Source organism: Folsomia candida, unplaced genomic scaffold (genome assembly GCF_002217175.1).
Source record: "Folsomia candida strain VU population unplaced genomic scaffold, ASM221717v1 Fcan01_Sc002, whole genome shotgun sequence".
NCBI lineage: Eukaryota > Metazoa > Arthropoda > Collembola > Entomobryomorpha > Isotomidae > Folsomia > Folsomia candida.
The window spans coordinates 13,876,001-13,900,321 of NW_019091194.1; the positions used below are offsets into that span (position 1 = coordinate 13,876,001).

At 38.4% G+C, this 24,321-nt stretch overlaps 1 protein-coding gene across 2 annotated transcripts in view; it reads right to left on the minus strand.

Moving 5' to 3' along the window:
• Nucleotides 1–24,321, minus strand: part of LOC110843475 (protein turtle) — a 97,944-nt gene that overhangs the window by 22,191 nt on the left and 51,432 nt on the right. For both annotated transcript variants that reach the window (XM_035847987.1, XM_035847986.1), the window contains exons 7-9: nt 14,035–14,094; nt 13,768–13,818; nt 1,906–2,106 (exon numbers count right to left, since the gene is read on the minus strand). In XM_035847987.1, the coding sequence (XP_035703880.1) occupies nt 1,906–2,106; nt 13,768–13,818; nt 14,035–14,094 (312 nt within the window). The remainder of the gene's footprint in view (nt 1–1,905; nt 2,107–13,767; nt 13,819–14,034; nt 14,095–24,321) is intronic.

Consider the following 24,321-nt stretch of genomic DNA (forward strand, 5'->3'; position numbering starts at 1 on the left):
AAACCCAATATATACATATGCCCAATGACTTGAGTTGGCGTATTCTATCCTCTTTTTTAACATAGTGATACTCGTGTGGTGTCATTGTATCCCTTCGAAGCTGACAAATCCACAGCATTGTGTCGCGTTGTTATGCTTTCCAGATGTACTTTATTGCATGTATGTTGCTTGGATGCTGTGGACGAAGGATTGAAAATTTCAGTATGCACCGAGTAAGAACTTTTCCATCTAATTCTGGAACTAGCCTGGAATGACCATACAATTCATGAAAAATGTAAGTTGAGAAAGAGTTATGTGTCATCCTATTTTAACGTGAGCCTCGTTCCCGACACGTGGACGCCACAAGCCACAAAACCAGGCAAGTAAAATATAGATAACCTCCTCCTGGACCACGTCGCCTTGTATTTTACACATGGTTTGTGGACTTTAACTTTACATTTACGCGGTTCAGCCATTAAATATTGCAGAAACGATGTATCTGTGCATGTGCTGGACGAGGCGGACTTAACTGTAATAAATTGCAGATTCCACAGGCTCCGACGACGACGACTACGACTAGTGCCTCCAAATTTCTGCTGACTGATTCACACTCTTCTGCTGGCTAACTTAATATATTGTCTCATACTCATACATACATACAACCGGAACCTTTCAGTATGCTCGTGGAGTGTGCTACACAATAGTTCTCAGGACGCTTCGGAACAACTTTTTGTATTCCCTGAAACTGTCCTCTCCTGTTGTTAACTGTGACTTGCGTACCTCCAGAGCAAGCAACACTACGGCGATAACAATATAACGCTACCCATGTTGCTATTTATTTTCCTCTACAAAAAAAAACTAAAGTTGGACCCATCTTTCAAAACCCTTGGTTATTTCGTCTTGTACAACTATGTTTGAAAGTTAAGTTCTTCTTTTTGTGCGTGCAGGCTCTCTTCCGCTTTCCTCAGACTTGATGGGAGTCATGACATGCACAACGTTTCTTTCTGCTATTCTGGTCAAGAGAGAGCGAGTGAGCGAGGAGAAAAGCCTTTGTGAAATTCTTCGGTATTATTACTGTCACGACTTGAATTATATCTTTACGTGCCCCCTCAACTCATGCAAGGTTTATAGCAGAGAAATAGATAGAATTCTACCCTGGACTCTGGAGAAATGGTGGTGGTGGATCCTTATAAAATCAATAAGTATTTATTGAAAATGCGCCCATTACATAATTGTGCTTATAAATATGGATGTAGCATCAAGTGTAAAGTGCTCATAAATGTAAACAATGTTTTATAAAGTGAAAAAAATATTTTACAGCTTGGTCAACCATCAAATTTCATTAATATGAGCTATATTTGCGGAAGGAAGGTAGCGCGGTTGTGAATGGACGAGGGCGATGGCAAATAAATAAGTTAAGTACCCATTCGTCATGACTTTCCAAACGAAGTGGTGATATCCTTGATGATCACGTACGTGGACGAGTAACAAACTTCCTTTCCTTTGCCCTCGTCCGCGACTTCCCATGAATAGAAATCAGCTCAGCTCAACTCACTTCAGTTGTCGGAGGACTCCTCCACGACCTGCCTACCACCATAACTTCTGCCTTACAAACTGGTCCCCTATGCCTTGGCCAAAGCCAGAAAATCCAACAACACCTTCCGATTGTCCCCCATTAGAGAAAGCCAGAACTAATACGAAAAGTTGAAAATGCGATAAAAACTCTTTTAGCTGCATTCAATTTCGAAAATGAGAACTTTCTCCTGAATCATGCGGGTCTTCATGTTTGACTTTGGTGATGGGTGCCACATTGCGACAATTAACTATATGAACATTTTGCAAACATGCTTTCTTTATGTCGATGCTATTTATAAATTTGTGTTAGCATATTACGCAAATGCATACAATAAAAAATCGAGTTCTTACAGTTCATATCCAAATGGACGGTGGTAGCCAGAGGTCGGCTTATGTTGTTATTTGACGCTTCGCATGTTAATTCGGCAGATAGGTCGGACCGAGCGAGGACCGTGATGGTGAGATCATTCTTCACGAGTCCGTCGGCAAAGTAATCGCTGGTGTCGATCAGCTTTCCGTTTCTGTACCAAACAACCCGTGGAAGAGGGGAGCCTGAAAAATGAAAAATACGGAATAAATAGAGTATATTGCATTCACTTGACTTTCTGAGTCACGCGGCCAAGTTCATTTCGTGGGGTCGTCGTGCAGAACCCGACACAATATTTTGTCATTGCATGAAATGCAACAGTAATGATGTTCAATGTTAAGTCAGGGACTTCACACGTACAGCCTTTCCGTAAAAATGTCAACCTTGAATGTGTTTCCCAGTCCGCCCATGTGATTTGGCTTCACTTTCTCCCTTCTAATCTCCGATAGTCATTAATCAGTTTCACTTGCTTTCATTACCCTTCAATAACATTCGTGTTTTGAGTGGGAATTTTTGACAAGCCCCAATAATGAATATATTTATATCTATATAAATACATGTATATGTATATAAATCAAAATGCAACCCAGACGGTTTACTCTGAAAATTTCACAAATTTCAAGAACAGATAGAACATGTAATTCCAAACTGAGACTATAAGCGCAGAAGCCTTGTAATTGATGTCTAAGAATACAGCCTCCCCAGACCAATAAAAAAGTGAAAATATATCAGATGTATTCGGAGCAAAGTATTTCTGCCTATCTGCTTAAGTAAAAGGAACTGACAAACCATTCAATTTTTTATGCTTGTACGATTTCCAACTGTTATTTGAATAGTTTATTGGGAAGGATTTGAATGAGTGCTATCAGAGCAATTTTGTAGGGTTCAGCAGAAGAGGAGGGATTCGTATTTAGGTAGAGAACTATGTATTGCGCAATTTCAGGTCAACGTAAGAAAGGTCTGCGGCTATGTCGACGGAAGACGTGGGATCTCGAGGTTATTCGTTATGTAGATTGTCAGCGAGTGCAGATTGAAGATATCGGCGACATATTGAATTCAATCTTTATTTATGTCTCCATACCCATCCAATGTTCCCTTCTGAAAGATATGGATAACACACATATAATGCCACATTGAAATGACAGAATATTTCACTGAGGAAAAAACGAGAAAAAGAAATTGAAGGTTTTCGATTGTAAATGTGCACCTATAATGCACGATGACATGTTCTACGTAGGTATGTGCAAGTAGGGGGAAGACGAGGGCTAAGAATTTCATATATTTCTCGTCCTTTTCACATTTCAATGAAACATTTATGCCTCGCATTGATCATCAATATGCATATAAAGTATATTTTTGAATCCTCGCACATTTCTGAATATTATAATAATATCCTTCTGGACAATAACCCCTTTTGTATTCGATTTTAGATTTTTAGAAATTCTTTTATTCAATCGAATTTTATGGGCTTCTTGGTAATTTGAATACTCGCAAAAATAACTACAATCGGAGCAAGAATTGCCATTATGAAGTGCAAACGGAGAAAAATACAAAAATAATCCGCACTTTCTCCTCTTCCGACTGTTACACAAATAAACTGCTGGTATCTCGAAATCTTTAGATAAATGTATGAATAAACGTGGAATCACCGAAATCCACCGCATTATGTATCTCGTGATAGAAAAACTTTCACAATTTCAATCCACATTGAATAGGAAGAGAGATTTTAGTAATGGGAATGGGTGTTGAGCCTTTCCACTTTCTCAATGCTCTGCGGAGACCTCATCCCCGTTGGAAACACTCTCCCCGACAACTTCCAGAAGGCACAACCGCCGTGGGATTCGTCCTGGCTTATTTAGTTCACTTCCAACTAACCAGCTTGCGACAAACTTTGGCTTTGCGTACTTTCAAATCTGAATCTTCAGCTTAAGATTGGATACCTCAATCTAAGCAGGAATAATATATTTGTGTCAAATCGACAGTACCAATTTCCCACTTGGTGCATGGAAATCAGAACTGTGCAGAGTGCATTCTCGCTTAGACTCCATTTATGTTGCGCAATAAGATGAGCCTCGTTTTGTTGATGTTACATGTAATTAATCTTGATTGCATATTTTACACTATGTGTGATTATTACACAACATTACACAATAAATAGGCTGTATTTATTTTGCCATCATTTGTAGCTTAATTTCTCATCAATTTCATATTTTTTGCATGTTTTGTTAAGTAGACAACAAAAATACACAGATTACAACATTTCAAAAAGGTACTAGACCAATTTCGCAAAATGTTTATATTTAGACATATGTGCTAAAAAATGAGCAGGACAGCCGTGCTATACACATACAGCGTTGAGTGGTTAGGATGGCTGCAAAAGTTCCCAACAACGTCATGAAGGGACAGCGACAGGAGAAGAGATTCTTACTCATTCGATACATTTCGCGATTTACTTTGAAGGCACGCCAGGCAGTCATCCCATACAAACAGATGGGATGTGTGTGCAAAGAGATTTTTTTCTCCAGGCGATTCCAGAGAACGTTCCCATCAGAAATAAATCCGGTGTGGCGGGTGGATGGATCGTCTTAGGAATTGCATGCACATAATGTTTCACTGACTGACTTGTTTCTATTTCCTGCCAAACAGAGCGGACGAAGTGTTTCAAATGTCCACGCTTCAACTATGTGCTTCTACTCAAGATATACGTATACATATACCTCGAAAAAACAAAGTCTCTCCTCCATTCATGTACATATGTTCGTGTTTCTATATGTGTATCTCAAGACTGTAAACCGTAGGGTACAAATTTTCTACAACGCTGGCCGACTCGCTATGTCGTTTAATCTTCGTCACTTTCTTCAATTCCACTTTCACTCAGGCAAGGTTCCTTAAGGACAACTTGACTAAATCCACTTCCACTTTACCCAAATCGCTCGAAAAAAAAGAAAATGTGTAGGACAGCAAAAATTTTCGACCTCTGCACAAAAATGAAACTTTGGCATGTATATGAAGGCAGGGAAACAAGTTTGGAGAGGGAAAGTAAATGTACGAATTGCACGGAGGCTTACTTTACACTGACTGACACGGCGCTGTCAAAGTTGTTTGCTTGTGGACCGTGTCCTGTGTGTATCTCTTTCATTTTGTTTACTTTTCGACGGAAAAATGCTCACACTGATATTCCGTAAACCCTGTTTGAGGCATGCATGCAATATATTCCACACCTAAGACAAATCAGACTTACTTGCTGAAAATGGATATATGGATGTTAAACTCATGTCCAAGGAAAATTGCAATGCAGAGCTGGCACAAAATTCCTTTGCAGCCAGATACATGCTTTCACTCAGATTCATTTGTCTGGTCCTTGAAGCTCCATGAGGCAATCTTGGGAGAAGAAAAATATCCTTCTGTTTTTGCTATGTGAGCTGAAAACATCAGATGCCATCGTCATTCGTCGTTCCCTTTCTTGTGCGGCAGCGAATGAAGGACTACGTTTTTTGTCTTGTTATAAATAGAGAATGCTCAAAATACAATAAGTGCACAACCTTCTGTTGTCGTTAAATAAAACTGTTTACGTCGTCATTTTGCCTTGAGCATTAACTTTGAGTACATACACATTCATTTGTACAACTTGCAATATTTTTTAATCCTGGATTTTAATTTATTTTTTATGGGGTCTACATAATGTTTCTGACTTGCGTAATCAGTCAACTTTAACTATAAATTCATCTAAATATGTACGTACGCCCATCTGTGATTACGTATATAGTCCCTATTTTTGTCACATTAAAACTCGTTTTGTAGGAGTGTACATATATCCATATTTTACAAAAAATATATCAATTTTCTTTTATAATTTCTTATGGCTAGCTCAGAAAAAATTATCCACGTCTGCAATAGCCCAGATTTTGAAATTTGGCTATATTAAGTCCCCCAATTTATATTCAATGGAGCTTTGATACTCGAAATATTAAAAGTGCCATTTCCTGGTGAGGAAGAGTATTAAATACTTTTCATCGCACTCCTAGTCTCATTTAAGCTTTCCTTTTCCGGGTTTAGTTAATTCAACTTTGCAGAAAATCGGAGATTTGAGACGTTTAATTTTATAATTCCTAATTCTAACAATACGTAAGTGCTAAGATAGGAATGTTTCTGAGAGCTTAGGCATTCTTGACGTTGTTTTCAGAATTATTGTATTTGAAATTCCATCAGAATTGATACCTACTTACATACCTATATTCCTAGAATGGATATATGGATTAAATTGAAATTGATTTCGCAAAACCAATTCGGTCGCTCTCTGAGATTAGTTTGTCTTGGATTGTGATGAGGCAATTAAGCATGTCTCCAATTGGGCCTAAATGAGGAAACTACTATTTGTTGCCACTAACTTTGCTTGAGACTTGTTAAGAAACCTCATTAAAATTAGCCATTAGTTTCAAAGAAGACATCAACACTCTGCTCCGGTCTATCGCTTTCTCTCCTTTACAATACATGAAGTTGCGAAAATTTGCATCCTACTCAAATACTACCATTGAGAGAACTGTTACATAAGTGATTCATTAAGGTCGTTCCATCTGCAAAGCAATTTTGCTTGGACATTCCAAATTTCTAAGTTACAAAGTTGCAAACTATTCCCATTTCGAATGATTTACTTAAGATTAGAACTCTACTCAAAAGATTTTGAGGGTGCTTTCAACTAAGCCAGTCAACACAAACAAGGAACCTAATATAAGGACGCAAGTTGGTTCCATAGCTAAGACCCAGAGAACAACTGGATTAATAAAGTGGGCTAAAAACCGTTTCATTTTTCTGTGTCTGGAATACAAACGCGTGGATATGTCATATGTACATACGTACTTGGATTGCATACGGTGACTAGTATTCTACACATGTTAATTCTTAATGGCACGTGGAACCATGCTTTTATTTAAATATTTCACTCTAAATGTGTATGTCGCACCCGGAAACATAAACGTGAACAGAAAAACTAAGACCGAAAAATGCTACATTTTTTATTTTTCGTCAAAACCACTCCCGCCGTGTAGGAAATTACTGCAAACAAAGTGTCATTTATCACAAGTTTGTATTGCATACGTAAGTTCCATATGCAGTACAGCTATCCACCGGCTTGAACATTTCGTAGAATTATTTCACTGAATTGATCGCTGATATATAAAGTGTCTGGAGGTTCTATGCACTCCAGAAATCTAAAAGTGAATTGAAATAAAATGACGAAAATAGATGCATATTCTGTTGACTTTACAGATATAAATGACAGCATAAATCAAAATACGTTTTACATAGGGTAAAAATAGAGATCACATCAATAATCAAAGATATGTGCGTTACTTACTTATCAATGTGTGCATTATTTGGGAATATATTTGTTTTCCGAATCCACAAGATCAATTTATCAATGCATCAACCTGCCTTTAAAAGAACAAGCCTCACAACAAAGTAGGCACGCTAAGCTCTTGGAGGAAATTCAAAGCAAACTGAAAACCTTCTAAAATGTCTTGCAATGATTAAGCTCTGAAATGAGGAATACAAGAGAAATCCGAAATTGAGGGATCACTGCAGTGCAGCAAAGAAAAGAAAGAGTTGGGAAAGAGCTTTGTAGCAAGTTGGCCATGTATTTCTGTGTGTGCATGGGAAGTGGTATAAAAGAAAAGATATCAAACACACATACAAATTGTGGACTAGTTTGCTAAGACGGAGGAGGAGGACGGAGCAATAGGAGGGTAACAAATGAAAGGAGAAACCACTTTGTCAATTTCATTATGAGTATGACGTGGAGTAGGTTGGCTGGGGGTGGAGGTCAGGAAGGATGTGGATGGAACCTTCGACTACCTCGCTCTCTCAAAATGACTCCATTTTCTGAGGCAGGATCAGGCAAGGCTTCAACTGCTTTCTCTCTCTCTCTCAATCCGCATCTCTCTCTCTGGTTTTGTAGCGGAATGTAGAAATCGCTCTCAAAGGTTTAGGAGGAAGTGAACAGAAATACGGGAGTTTGGCAGGAAAATCATCAAGTGCTGTCACTGTCTCTTCTTCTTTCTTCTGGGAGTATGAAGGAGCAGCGTTTCATAATAATCCTCCTTTCTCTTCTCTCTCTCAGGAGTCGAGATGCTATATATTGACTTGCTCCACCAACTTTAATTTCAGCCTATAAGCTACTACCCATCAGAACCATAATTGTTCAAAAAGTGGCCATCTTCCCCCACTTTCACAACTACTTGGCATTGTTGAAATCGTAGAATTACACTTCTTGGATGGGGGAGCATTTCAAAACTTTAGTTTAAATTAGGAAATTCTTTGAATCCTTATAACTAATCTAATTACATAGTTGGGAAAGTTGTGTGAAGAGAGAAAGATCTCGTCCTCATTTCACTTTCTCATAAATACACAGTTGTAAAAAGAATGAAACATCTGATTAACGAGATGCACTTTCATAGCTTAACTTTTTTATTTTCATTCAATGGAAATTTCCTCGGAAATGTTGAGTAATAGCGACGGCCTCAGTTACACGTGTAGATATTTGCTTCATCGTAGATAAGTCGCAATCTATATGACAATTTAATTGGCTTAAAAATTGCCCTGATTTCACAATAATTCTGCCTAATGACGTTGCCATCAGGTATTGCGCCAAGTGTGAACAAAGTGCAAATACCTCGAGTCGCAACAACAACAGAAAATAGTTGTGCAACATTTTGAGAGTGAATGAATTCAACAAAGGACAGCACAAACTAATAAATCTGGACATTTGTATTCCTATAACGTGCATTAAGACGATGGAAACTTGAAGTTCTCCCACTTTCTAGGTAAACTTTGTTAATAATAATATGCTAATATACAGCAGATAAAACAGTTTAGCCCCACTTTGCCCGCTATGCTGCTGGAAGAATGAATTAAACAATTCCTGTCGTCGCCAACAAGCAGAAGTAATAAAACGAGAAAATGTGTCGAGCTTGAAACTCTTGGTGTTATTAGAGGAGAAAGTCGTCGTCCAAGTTGCTCCTCGGTCGTCGCACATATGCCGGACTAATGCTCTGCCTTTTGAAACTCTGAAACTGAAACTTGAGAGAAACAAGTACCTTTAAATGATAGACCGACCGACGTATCTGTGCAATGAACAATCTTTAAGCATGCCGAGAGAAAGGAGAAGGATGAAGAAAACTCTCTGCTGCGTAATATGTATGTCTGCTCCACTGTATGTACGTTCGTATGTATATCTGGTCAACGTCCTGGTGATTTCAACTCACTTAAAGTTGAGTTTATGTCAAGTCAAGTGAAATGAAGTGAGGAATATGGAGTCCACATTGCCAGAATTGTAAGTTCTTATTCTCGGACTCGACGATTCGACTCAGCTTCCGTTCTCTACCACTTGGACGACTGCTTTGCTATGCCAGGGTCACTGGAAGCAACGACAACATTAAACATTTAATGCATATGCTCCAAGCTCATAAGAAGACAGAGCAGGAATTCATTTCGGAATATTAAGTTAAACTTGCCAAACCAAGTTGTAACCGTACAACGCTTGCTTTCACTTTATGAGTTCTCGACTTGCTCCACCCGGCAGCCAACTTGTGATAAAGCCTACACTTACAGATTTATGTAATAAACAACGTGCTCTATTTATTTCATGTTTGGTCTTGCTGGGTCATCAAAATCTCAAACAAAACGTAGATGAAAACCCTAAACTAAAAATTCGCACAATGTACAAAACGTCGTAGGGTTGGCACATGTCATAATTTTCAATGCCTTGGTATGAGAATGCACAATAAAATAAGTCTTTCTCACAGGACGAGTGACAAAACGGAACAATTAACCCAGGAACATATAATCCTACTTGCGGAATATAATTCTTTGACGATTCTACATAATTCTATTTATTCCCGACTTTGTCTTTTTGTTCTTCTGGTCTTCAATCCAGTTTCCGCCCTCAACTTGAATTCGTTAACTGCTCTCTCTCTCTCTCTCCCACGGGTTTATGATGAAAAGGTGGAAGGAAGTGATTCAGCTGATGATGCATGCAGCACGAGACTTCTAACCTTGCTGCCTCCATCGCGGTGTTGGCGAGGAAGAGGAAGCAGTCTCCGCAGAAAAGAAGTCGCTCATTCAGCAAATTTTGAGTGAAAGTTAAACTTGGGTCCCATTTGTATGTATGCCTATCCATGGATAGGCATCTGCTTAAGGCAGGATGTGTGATTTTACTTTACGTGGAATTGCCAGATTCGGATCAAAGTAATGGGAACAGTCCCAGCGGACTTCCTCCACATCTGTATGCACATTAAGCGTCTCTTACTCTGTCTTTCTAGTTATTTAACTAAAACTAAACCCATTACCTACAGACCTTCTCCACACAACCTCAACTTGAAAGCTGCTCTTCTCATTTTATTCCAACCAGATTCCAAAAGTCAAGACGCAAGACTGTAAAAGTCACTTCATTGGCCGATAATGCACAGCACAACGCCGACCCGTGTACATACATACATATGCGTTCTCCTGGCTCCCTCAATTTTAATCAAAGTACTCCATGTGACCCACTTGAGTCAACGAGAATTCTTTCTACCCGCTATCTTTGCCAACTTGAGGGACTCCAACTTGCAATAACATATTTCTGAGAGTGGGACCAGGTTTTGCTTTAATTTTGTAGAATTGAGCACATGTTAAAGACGAAATGTGTAAAAAAAAGTTTCCAGGAAAGTCGTCGAGTTGGAAACAATACTATTTTGATTTTAGCGCATTGTTGTGCAAAAGTAAATAAGACAGTGGAAAAAGCACACTCCCACTGCTGCTGTGTGTACAAAAAGGATAACAAACTTTTGGGTTTGGGCAACTTAAAGAGCACGAGGAGGAAATGAAATCTGGGTTTGGACCACAAGGTACGAAGACATAAGTGAGTTTTGCTCTTTGGGTCATTTTGCGAACCATTGTTTCATTTGGACAGAGAAATAGAAAAACAAAAAGAAATTGGAGAAAGGCTGAAGCCGAATCAAGTTTAGCCAATGTCCTAACTTTCAAGGAAACAAAGCCACAAACAGGACAGAGAAAGGGACACAGCACACAAGTAAATGGAGATAAAATGAATGAAAAATAAAAGAAATGAAAAGGCTGGAATCAACTCAATGGAGAAAGAGCGAAGAGTTAGTCAAGGAATCAAAGCAAAAGAGCAACGGGGAAAGAATACAAGTTCGAGAGGCAGAGAAAGCTGGGGGGAGATAGGTCCGAGGGAGAGAAGAGAAAGAAGGAACTTGAAGGACAGATGCAGAGGCGACACAAACAACCAAGAAAAGAATATCCTCCAAAAAACAGGACATGAACATGGGACAACAAAACAAGAAAGAGAAAGGATTTAAAAAGAAACTGAAATCCAGAGAAAACAACAAGCTCTGTTAAACTCTATATACTAAAAAGACCAGTCAAACCAACACCGGTGGACATACAGACAGGCAGGTTTCTTTTGGATTATTACTCCTACAGTAAAAACCCCTTCCATTCTAGAAAGAAAGCGGATTTCAGTTCAGGCGGCTAAATCATTAAACATAAAATCCTGTTGATGGAATGTTTTAATTTGCGTATTTCTCTTTCATTGTTTTGCTAACTAACATATATTTGGATTATACGCAAGTAGCACGGAAATTTCATACCAAATATTTAACTTCGAGCTTAATTAGAATTCAATTAGATATCGTGTTCATGCCATTTCGTGATAAACGGTGGATGCGCAAAATTATTCACAAGTGTACTCACTCGCAGCGTGCATAAAACTCATATCCGCTCTGTTACGTATGGCCATGCATCACAAAAACATGTTATGTAACGAAACTCATCCTGTGCCTGTTTCAACGTAAGAACAACAAAGCAAAGCAGCATAACCACTAATATATATTTATGGGTATACACATGTGTTTACCTTATTTATTTATATCTGTGTAATGTTGGCCTACATATATTTACGTAACTTGTGAGCAGAGTGTAAGGTTAAGCAAGTGAAGTTGCTGATGGTGGTGTCACCACACACTTTCCCGAAATTATTTGCTTTGGTGAAATTTAGGAAAGAGAGAGCCGAGGAGCGAAAGGCGAAGAAAAAGCAGTAAGGACAGAGAGCAGAGTAATAGATCAAAGGGGTGAACATACATGAATCATTTTTACTTTTTATCCCCATCATATCGTCCCAACACCCAGTCCACTTTTAGCCAACACTTGCACTCTTTGCCCCTCTTTGTGCTCAACTTTGTTCGCTCGCAATACTTTTTTTTATATTTGCACAACAATGGAAGAAATAACGAGAAAGTATTCCGATGCGAGGAACTTGCAGAAATAAAATGACTCGAATTATGGTACGATGCAGAAAACGGTAGGAACAAGAAATCATTTTTGACAAATATGAGGATTTGTAAAAAAACGAAACAAAATAAATTGATTGGAACTTGGAGGAGAAGGAGGACCAGAAAAATCAACCTGGAGGGTTTGGCAGAATCAATCCTCTTTCGAGATGGTGCAGTATGTCGCAGAATTAATCCCAACAAAATAAAGTACGGAACCAATCGAAGAGGAGTCGTCCACCTATCCTGCCTTTCTGCTTGTATTTAAGCCCACAGTTTTTTTAATCTGCTACTATAACGAAGACTGGAAGGAATTAATGATGAAATTTGGACGAAAATTCGTGTTCTATATATAAGAAGAGGTTGCCGAATAAGAAACGATCTTTTAAATTGTTATCTTAAATTGTTGGTTGCCGGAAACTCGCTTGCTTGATACAAAATGCAAAGTGTAACGAGTTTCCAATGTTTTGAATGCAGGATGCCCAAATGAGAAAATAAGATTCCATGCATCGCCCACGTATTCGCTGAGTGAAAGTGAAACATTTTATTCGCAGTTCTGAGAGTTGACTTTTAAGCCCCATAAGTGAAACTCAACTCCCATATTCCATTACATTACAGTTTCTCAAGAGTCTCACATCAGATACCACACGACCCGTTTTCTTTCATTTTGTGGTACTTTTGGGATCCTGGTTCCACGGGTTGTTTAATGTTATGTAATGCTCAATATTCGAAACCTCGTTTCTGTTTCATTCCCTTTATCACATTCTGCAAAGATGATGGAAAGATGGAATCACCTATGGTAATATTTACTAACAACTCCATTACCATTATGCAGGATAACTTACTTAGTCAGTGCAGGCATGTACCATAAATATGAATAAGCCACCAAACTTATGTATGTGCATGCATACACCTGCAGCTAGCTGTAAAAGTTATCATCCACAACAACTACTGATGGAAAGGCAGAATGCAGTCGAAGGAGAACTGCACATTTTTCCAGGACTATCTTCTTTGTGTATTTTTAGTTTTGGAGCAAGGCTGGACGGAGAGCTCATTCTTTATGCATTTGTTTATCGCGAGTCTAGAGTGTTGAAATAGTATGGAGCGTATCACATGAGTACCGAATTTCGTAATTTGGATGAAAAGGGAAAAGTTTGTAAACTTGTTACCAGAAAGCAAGCATTTTTCCTTGCTTGCTGGTCATCAGACAATTTGGCATAGTATTTTTTTTCAATAAGCACCATGTTGAGAATGCGGATCAAGCTATGAAAAATCTTTACGAATTGTATGAGATTATTAATACGTAATTATTTATTCTACCGATGAGAAGAAAGTTCCAATGACCTTCTCTTCCGAAATTCCAGCCGATTGATAAATGTTATCCTCCTTGAATATTATTCTATTCTAGGGTTACTTTATATAAGCAAGGATGCATTTTATAACTGTTCAAACAATCACTGTTACTATTACCAGACAGATTAAGTACTTAAATTATTATTATATAATAAATCGGTCAATTACCTCCTTCCACGAGACAGTGCAGAGTAAGAGCGGAACCTTCCGTGTAAGGACCTGAATGACGATGGACAAAAACAATTTATACAATCAGTAAGTAAATATTTATAGAAAGCATTCATTGAAGCAGAATTTATATAGGCAATTAATGATGATTTTCGTAAATAAGTGTATAAATTGTTGACTATTTGGTATAAGCAGGATGGAACTCAACTCCACTTGTTCAAATAAAGAATGCAATGTAATGACCATCAGAAATAATAGTTGACCTACCCACAAAGATTGTACGCTCCGACCCAGTTTCATCCACTATCACCGGGTCCTTTGGGGGAACTGGAATATAAAAAATGAACACAATAATTTTCAGACTTTTCTTTTCATACATTCGTATTTCACAGAGTTAGTTTCCTCTCTCGGGTGTTCATGTGTGTGTTACGTTCATTATAATATTTTGTCATTAGGAACAAAATAAATACATGGACAATAATGCATTTCTGGTTTCGCAAAAAAATGTTTAAGATGGAAAAACCTTGTTCACAAAACTTTCGCGGTGTATCATTCATGCGTTATCATTTTTGTGGTTAAAAATAAACCACTGCACTGATAATGTCATTAATTATCGTGATTAATTAGACACATTTTTTTACTTCATTTAATTAGTAATTAATTATGTATTCTATATTATTGTGAGAAATAAATAGATATGTGAGCACAAACCAGTCATTTAATTTTTCTTGCATTATATGACTGCTCAACATTTGCAACATTTTCAACTATGTTCAAGTTTCTACTTAGGACGAGACAGTATTAAAATGCATCATAAATTATGACAATAAATTTATTTGCAAATCATAACTAGCAGCAGCACATGTTGTTCATACTAATGAAGATTTGCAGCATACTAAACAAGCAACTTCTTGCGAATGGAGATGGAGTAAGCACCCCAAGCAGCACAGATGTCTAGGTGTGTGTGATAAGACCTAATAGAGTGGGGCAAAATAGGCAGTTTGAATTTATTACGATGATTATTATGAAAATGGCGATACTTCTTGCTTTATAGCATGAAAGGTAAGATGCAAAAGAGAAAGCACTTGCTGTGGAGGAGAGCAGCGTAATACATTTAAATTCAGAACCCGGACTGACGCTGAATATTCAGTACCCAAGATGAAGTTTATTATTGTCTGCTGTTATTGTCGTGTACGTACTTGGCAGGATTGGAATTGCCCTTAAGAAATATAAGGTTGCCAGTAAATGAGGTGTTGGTTATGCTCTGGACGAGGAGTTTAAACAACCATAAAGCTGCATTACAACGTGCGCTATAGTTGGTTTTACAACACTTATTGCTTGCTCCTTAAATGAAGAAGGTATTAAGTTGTGTTTTACAATAAGATTATGGACGTACATATGTATGATGTTTCATGTAACATGCTGCTTTCTTCATGGCATCCTCCATTGGGTCGGAATGAAATAGTTTGAATTCAGGCATGCGACACTAGAGATAAGACACAAACATCTCGAGCGTTTTTGTAGGCGTGGGGCGGTGGTGGTGGTGGCGCTGAAAATGGTATTGGTGGACTACAACAACTACATATCTGCATGTATACACACGTAGAGTAAATTATGGCTGGGACGAAAACAAGTTCAACTCACTCAAGAGAAATCGCATCTGAAGCGGAGAGTGGGAGAAAGTAACTGGTGGAACATTATGCAAGCACTTCTTTGCGCGTTTAAGTACTTTCTCGCCCCGTTGTGTCTGATTTGGTTGCGATGGATTCTCAAGTTTTACAGCCAACAAGAACCACCACCGTCTACTAAATACGTACTTCTACGTTGGTGCTGCTGAACTAGATACAGATTCACACAACCATACTAAATAAACATGGATGGAGTGAAAGTGTAATGTAATTCTAAGTAAGAAGGAGGGAAATCTGGAGATGGAGGAGTGAAATCAGGAGCGTCTTCCACCAAGAGAATTTGATCAATAAAATAGGGAGAGCATAAAGACCATTCCTTCCAAGACATTGACTCTGGACTCTGAATATTCGACGTCTTTTAAGCGTCGAAAACACAGTATTAAGCGAATCCTTGATTTCGTTGAATTTGATGGATTGCTGTAGATAAATGTTGCATGAATAAAATGATTGAACGCTTTAGTTCCCTGGAGAAGGAAGGTATGCACCAAAGTAAGGAAGACTTGTGGTTAACTTACATCACTCCAAAATAGGAAGAAGCAAGGACGCAGAGAAGCCGAGCCATTTCGAGTCATTATTGTCAGGCGTGAAACACCTTGCCAAGAAACAAACGAAACACACAACAATGCCAAGAAATGATTATTAAGCATGTTCCGTCGCAATCCTGTTGGACGTTCCCAGATCTGTAACTGCAATTTCTTGTAAATTTTGAGTATTCCAAGATTTGATATATTGGACGGAGCGTCTGAGGAGTAACACTTGTGCCAAATTTTGAAACAAAGTTCCAAGAAAAGTATGAATTTGAGTGAACAAGAAACTGCTAATTAGTCTTTTGTAGTTCTTTATTAGGATAATAATGACAATCTTTTTCTAATGCGAACAATCCAACTGTTCATCTGCAGAATTCGTGTGTATATATTTCGCTGAATGGAGAAAGCAACAGTTAAATTTATAAACTCGGAGCTATAAACTAGAGAATAAAGTTTTCTCTGAGCCGTGTTGTGGTTGGATTAGGTCCATATAACGTGACTAACAATAAGGAACTGGGTCGTAGGTCGCCATTATGTGAAATACTATGCTATAGTATGTAAAGTAATGCCTTCCGTAAATCTTGAGTCTCGGGCAGAACCCATTTCATGGCAAAAGAAAAACCACCACATTTCGTCTTATCTGCGACCATGCTCTGCAGTTGTTGTTGTTGCTCATGTTCAACTAATACTGGGCGAAGAAAACATGCAAATTTGAACTAAGCTTAACGATGTGACGCTTGGTCGTGGTATAACACAAAATTATGTGATGTTTCTTTATATCTTGCTCTCGTATCTTTGTACATGCTCTGTTTCTCTGCTTGAACAAGTTAAGATAAACTGCTCTATTTCATGCACTGAGGTTCCCTGGTGTCCAAATTTAGTTTGAAATTTAGGGTCTCCCCGAATGCGGTGCTGCGTCTTCTGGGGGGAGCCTACCACGATCGGATGAAAACCTATATACAGCGAGGCGCGTAATGGTAAAATTAATCCCATAATTGCCACTTGCTAAAAAAATACTAAGCTATGTGTGCTTTAAGGCTATTATTTTGTATGCATACATAATAAACCTCTTGCCTCGCTTTAAACGTAACGTTCGTTTGTAGATAAAACTGGGGCAAGTTATCTTTACATAATTTAAATGTTCATAGTCTAAATATTACAAATGTAAATCGCAAGTTGGAGTTCCGTGAGAACTGGATGGGATGAAATGCAACAACAAAGGGGAACAGGGAATGGTTCTGCAACAATCATTACTGAAAGAAAGTTCATAGTTTTATTATTATGATCATGATACTACTTTCCGGAAGACTTTGCGAGTTTTCGCAATTTTGCTCAAGAACCAAAGTTTTCGGGACATTGCAAGAAATGTAGATTCCGGAATTTTTATTTGCGCCACTTTCTCGACAAGTTCATCTCATTCTTATCAGTACATCTGCACCATGCGATATCTTTGTAAAAGACAATTGACCCTGCCTCCAAATTGGCATTCTCTTCGCAGTTTTCTATAGATATGGATGCCATTAAATCTAATATTTATAGGAATGTCTCGTTCGCCAATGATTAATGAGCAATGCCTGGTGGCCACATTTCTTTTATACAAGGACAGAATATGAAATATGTTGCTCATGTTCCTCTCACATCCGCCGTGCTACACAATGCAGGTCAAAGGACTCATAAAGTCTGTATCTTAAAAATATTTATGTCAACAACTCGTGTTTTCAGGTACTTAGCTTGAGATGGCCCGTTCTCTAGTGTGGCATTAAATGCAACAACGGAACATTTCTTTGCAATTTGGCGCAAATATTAATGACGGCATGTCATATTCATGCAACACAGGCAGAGTCAATCGTTGTTTCTGCTAATTACCAAAAGAAATGCATCGTATAAGGCCAAGAGCAAATATTGTTGGGCGGAGTTGCATTCAAAACGCTGTTTGAAAATGATTAATTATAATTTCTGTGGATCAGCATCAACTTGTCACTCAAAGCAGTTTCAAAACATAACGTTGCAGAGAAAGAAAGACTCGAACTGTAAAATTAGATGGGATGAAGCATCAGCCGTTTTCAAACCATGCCAGGTTTCTCCGTCATCATCCATTAGAAAATGTGTAGGAGGAGGAACTAGCAATCTTTTTGTTCGCTTTTCAACCACTAATTAATGGAGGATCGGGATGGGGGAGAGACGCCAAAATTAATCATGCTTTTTCTTATTTTTGATAAGGATAGGTACTGCATTAGACATTGCGTTGCATTGAAAGTGAAAGTGCCTCATTGGTGACATACCTTATACCACACAATGCATACGCATATGTACGTACTTGGCCTGTTTAACTTGAAGCTTGTTTTGATTAGCTAATACAAAGTACAACGCATGATGGGTGGGATTATGTAACGTGGCTGTAAAATGGCTTGGGTGGATTAGGGTAAGCGCTGCACGATTATTTGCTTTCACTTTCAGGATCTTCTAACAACAGTGTTAACTCAACCTCGAAAGAATGGTCTGTCACATGCTCGCGTACACTGTGTCTACTCGCACAATGTTTTCGACAGAGTGGATTTGCTTCAAATTTCAACCCTTGTTGACATTAATTATTGGGCGTCGCACTGTTCGCCTTAGGAAAAATTGTTTAAACTGAATTATAAATATTGCAGGGTATGGCGAAAAAGTTATTTACACGGCATTGAAATATTTACAAGAATTTGAGGTGCCAAAGGATCGAAACTAAATTGATACAGCGACACTAGACTCAGTGTTTTGCAGGGTGTGCAGGCACATGATGAAAAAGTGCTCCGTTTATTCAGTTGGTTGAGTTTGGCTACTTGTGTGAGTTTGCTTCAGAGCAGCCATCCAAAGTTGTGTGGTTGGATTGATGGGAAATCTTTTAAGACCATGAAGATTAAGTATAATGTGATTAGGTCTGCTTTGCTAGGAGTTGCCAACCGCTACTGACTCCCACTCTCGCCACCCACCACGAGCCAACGTAGGAACGCAACAACCCTTGCTAACTACTTCTAGTCAACAAAACGACCAGAAACCAATCCATTGCTTTCCTGTCTGCCCTCGCCCTGCTGTCTGCTGATCCACAGAAGATCCATCTGCAATCAATACACACTTCAACGAAACGCCTAGACATTTGCGGACGCCATATATATGGCAGTCATCCTTCCTAGATTTTGGCTTTCACTCATCTCGTCTCCTTTATTCTCTCCTTTATTCCTTCTCCTTTAAAGTGGGTTTCCCCATACCGATGTAGATACCCATATGGCCCCCATGGCAGACCCTCCCACACAACTTGCACTTTCCCCACCCTCCGACATACGTATGTGGAGGGTGTTACTGTGGGGGGTGTGTCATAGCTACCTTTAAAACTCCAGGTTTCCTGAAATTCCAGACTATTTGGAAACGGAGCACTTTTCACTACGCAAATATGTATTCGCTCGAATCTCCTGAAAGAGACCCTCGTAATGAATGCTGTAACCAAACGAGATGATTGTTAAAGTTGTTGCATTATATTCTACTTTTGACTGGACTGACAAAGTTTATCTCTAAATTACGACACTAAGCGAACTGTGAAATAGTGGTAATACTGACATTTTCATATACATAGCTTTATCCAAACACATCGTATTATAAACTAGTTATAATCTCAGCAGTGCATTTGTCTGCCATAAGGAAATACTAGAGTCGACATACATATATTTATATACACAAGTTGTGTGAAGAGTTGCGTAACCTAAAATTTAAAGAGTTTCAAGAAGAACCCCCGGAGGATTTCACCATGTAATCCAATCTAAGGACGAATACTTGAGAAAATTAACATGCAACCATCTGTTGGAAGCATGAGCAGATTAAATTAAATATTTTACCCTTATTATGACCTTTATCCAAATCTGTTCTTTATGTAATTTGTTGCGCATACTTATTTACAAATTATGTGATTTGGGTACTAAAATTTGGAGGATGATAAATGTGTAGAAAGTAGCCATCTGGTTTGACATTATCCTGATTGCCTAGTAAGTTACAACTCGCTTACAGCAAATTATGTAAGAAACAATTTTTCAGTCAAAAAGGACAATAAACCTTTAATAACATCCTAACTTTTGTTTATTGTACAAGGATTTATACCCCCAGCGTAGATTCAATTTTCAAATTTCAATCTTTTAGAAAATGGTTTTCGTTGAAATATAGCCAAATATCAGTGCGTGAAGGTATGGCAACGACCAAAGTTATTGGTTTCCTGGGACTTGGCTCCGTACACTGGTCGTGGAGTGGAGGGAGGTAAAGTGGGGAGTAACTTATACAAGAAGAGTCGGCAGTCAGCAGGTACCGATTACGAAACTTTGTCACTTTGAACAATCAACTAAAGTCTTTGAAAGTTCGCCTGCGTTAGAGCTTACTTCATTCAATTTCTTTGTAGTGGTGCAGCCGGTGGTATGCATAGTGTCACTTATTGTTCCATATCGCCCTTTGTACCAATAAATGCTGGGTCACAACAAAATCATTACATAAATACATACATGCAGCTGTCAATGGCAAAAACCCTGCATTGTACATTTGTATATGTACCCACATACAAGCTTTATTACTAGGAATTTGGAAAGTTCTGGAGATTTAATAATGAATTCAGATAAAACTAACGATCATGTGTACTTATACATATTTACACATCTAAAAACTAATGTGAAATGTGGTCACCTTGTATGGTTCCATATTTAAGATGGTGATTATGAAATTGTATAATTACAATTTTGTATTTAAGGAATTAATACAGAAGTGGATTCAATGTTAAGAACAAAATAATAGTTTCTTCGGGTCACTCGCTGCATTGAAGTGTTTCAGGTAGAAAAGCGTAAAATAATAATAGCGAATACTGGCAAATAATGATAGCAAGCTGGATCGCCGTTGTGCCTGTTTGTAGTACATTTCACTTAAAATTAACCCAAATTGCTGAAATGGAAAGTACAAACGACATTCGTTAGTTCGTTACGTGGACATCATTTCTCCAGACTTATTGCCCATCCACCTACTTTCACTCCATTAGTTATGCATGCATTACTGGCAATTCCGAATGGAAATCCTGTGTCCTGCAGTAATATAATGGAAAGGAATTATTTTAGCAAAAGCCCAAAGTTGGAATTCTCATCCTCGTCCTGAACAACGACGAGGAGGAGAAAGGAGAAAGTACTGATGGACTTGTTGCTGCTGCTGCTGCTGCTGGTCGAGTTGGTCTCCTGTGCTGCACTCCACAACAGAACGAACATACTGCACAGACCAAAGCACGTTGAGTTTATTGCGTTGGGAATTAACAATTGAGGGCATCCCAAAATAAGGGTAAAAGCAAATATAATTTTACATGAACATGATAGAAAGTAGATCTGCACAAGCCCCGTAATGCTAAAGTTCATTTTATTCTGTAGTACTTGAGGTGCAGGCCGTTATTTGCCACTTAAATCATTCAGCAAGGCACATGGGCGAAATACATGAAGGGGAGCGCATTGGAGGAGCGGGGAGAAAGCACACATTTGCACAGAGTGTGCAAGGAAAGATGAAAAGAGAAACAGAATTGCAGATTGAATTGCTTGGGCGGTGCCTCAGCTGGTTCATCAGTTGGGCAGTCAAGCTGCTGTGGCCATCACATAAATGTTAGCTTGGAGGATACAAAATGACCCAACAAGTTCCGATACTTATTGCTGAAAGATAAAAGTAGTTTGCTAAAAGCTTCAGCTTTAAAAATGAGTTCAAAAAGATGAATCAAGCTTTACTGCTCATTTCATCCATTTCACCAACCAGCCAATCCTCCTCGTTCGTATAATGTTTGCAACTGGGTGGTGTGGCGGTGGGATGGTGGAGCGAGTGGGTTGAGTAAGTGGAGTTTAGAGCGCTAAAGAGGCAGATGGTCATCGTAATGTAATGAAATGGGAATGTCTATCGGTGTTGGAAGCTCTGTAAAATTGTTACGAGCCACATACACTGTTATTAGACGCCGATGGATATACATGGACGTATACATCCATGCTTTCACTCAGGAATGCGAATCTATACAACAGCACCCACCAGTAGAAGGAGCAGCAGCAGCAGCATGAGTTGATTTTCACTCCAGATATTACTGTAGATTGTTGGCTAAAAGCATTTCCAGTTCCTTTTCGTGATGGGAGAGTGACCAGAAGAGGGAGAAAGTTAAAGCTCCGTTGGGCTGTCTGATTTGCTCTGCTGCATTCTGTTTTGGGTGGGTGGCAAGCATTCAGCAGACAGAGTGGAATGAGTCAAAATCAATAACTGCTAGACGTTGGCTAGTCGAGTGAAAAACGTAGAAATTGAAATGGATTATTGTACTATATAATATTGCAGTGAATGAAATGTGTGAGAAATATGATAGAGTAAAAAATACTCTGCAAAATATTTTGCGTGTTTTACTACAAGACTTCCCTAAGACTTCTCCAAGAAGTATTTATGTATCTAGTACCTTGAACATTAATGCGCTTGTTCACTAAACTGACTACATTTTGGGTAAAATTTTACGACGATCATATAAAATCAACAACAGCATATAATCATTTAATTGCATGTACAGACACTTAAAAGTCACGCTCAACTACTTGATTTTAAGCTCCTTCGAGGTGGGCAAAAGGATAATGTCGTGGCCATCAAATCTCTGTAATTATTATTGAAAGAGCTTTATTTCTGTAAGTACATATGAGTCGTCTTTTATGTCAATTTAACTACAGATAAATTAGTTCAGAGCGCTGAACATAAAATGATCCCTCGAAAAGTTGTTACTCATCACGAAACATGTCCTCATCATCTGTTCGTTTATTAGGTTAGGTTTACATATGGCCATAAACTCGAGCAGAAAATGCTCTGCATACATACATACAAATGTAGGGGCGAAGAAACCTCAATTAAATTGTGAAAAAGGTTGTGTTGAAATCCTGCAGTCTTTTCTTAATTGCATCGACAACCTTTCAGCATACTCTTTCTCTTGTCTGCAATCAAATGAGGGTCTAAATGGCCACAATGAGGTTGCTTAAGTAAGAGTCTGCTGAGCCCGAGGTAAGAAAATTATCATTCCAATTGAGTCTGATCAAGTTAAACAAATTTGCTTGTACAAAGAAGACCAAAACTTTGTTTGTTGAAAAAGTTTCCTAGTTGGCATCAGACAGAATTTGATTCTTGATTTGCAAAACTTTACGTCCATGGTTTGTTCCACCAGTAGTGCGATGCTGGTTCAATGACTAAATGGACTAATCAAACAGATCCATGTCCCGTCTCCAGCCCCACCAACTTCTCATTAATGCCTTTCCTCCCTCTATTTTGATAAAAGTTTAAACCTACGATTACATTACAATCACTTAAAAGGAGAGAATTTCCCTTGGAATTATAGTATTAAAGTTTTTTTTAGCATTTTTGCGTCACTGCCGCTGCTGCTACTCGGTCGGCATGATTCTGTGTGAAAGGCTGATAAAAGTTTTTGGCAGAATTGGTAAAATACATGCAAATAAATTGCAGCAGGTCGACCAAGTCTACATACCTAATTCTGGTCGACTGTTGCTGAAATTAGCTAGCGAGGCGTAAGAGTGAAGCCACGGGCTCTACACACGCAGCAATACGAGTGTCTCCAGAGTCCCCTTCAGTCGCTGTAGACGTGACCTGAATTGTGAAGAAGGCTAAATTACATCGAACTACTCTTTTGTATTGATTTATTTAATTAGCCATGATTTTCCTTCCGAACTGTGTTGCAATTTGCATACATCACGACATGAGTTGAGGAGAAAGTGATTGAGGAGACGGAAAAGGAAGTGGCTAAATGGGAATAAAGTTCACTTTCTGGTGAAAGTCGGCAAGACGATTTCTCTCAGAAAGCCTTCTTCCTTTCTTTATTTTGACTCAAAGTGTGTAAAAGTTTCGTAATACTTGAGCGGAATTTAAAACACAGAATGAATTTAAAGTTGAGTGGGCTGTTTTTTGAAGTAGGTGAAAATATTATTCATTTACAAAAAATAAGTGGATATATGCATACGTAACAACCCAAGATTCCTAAACTTTTTAGCTTGTTTCCGTGGAGTGAATGTATTAGGATTATGTAATGAGGTTGTCCAAGGACGGGCCTCCTTTTAAAAATTATTAAAAATTTACGAATTGGGGACAGGCACGCATTTTTTCGCGTTGTCACCCGTTGTTCTTACTCTTATTATTTCGCAATTGAATCCTCCTAAATTCTAATCCAAAGTTATTTCTCGAGTCCATACTAAATTTCAGTTGAATGTATAAATTCTTAGAAATCTGTATGGGTCACCGCTTAGTGCCCCTCTGGTTAGTTTTTGTTCATATTTGACTTTATA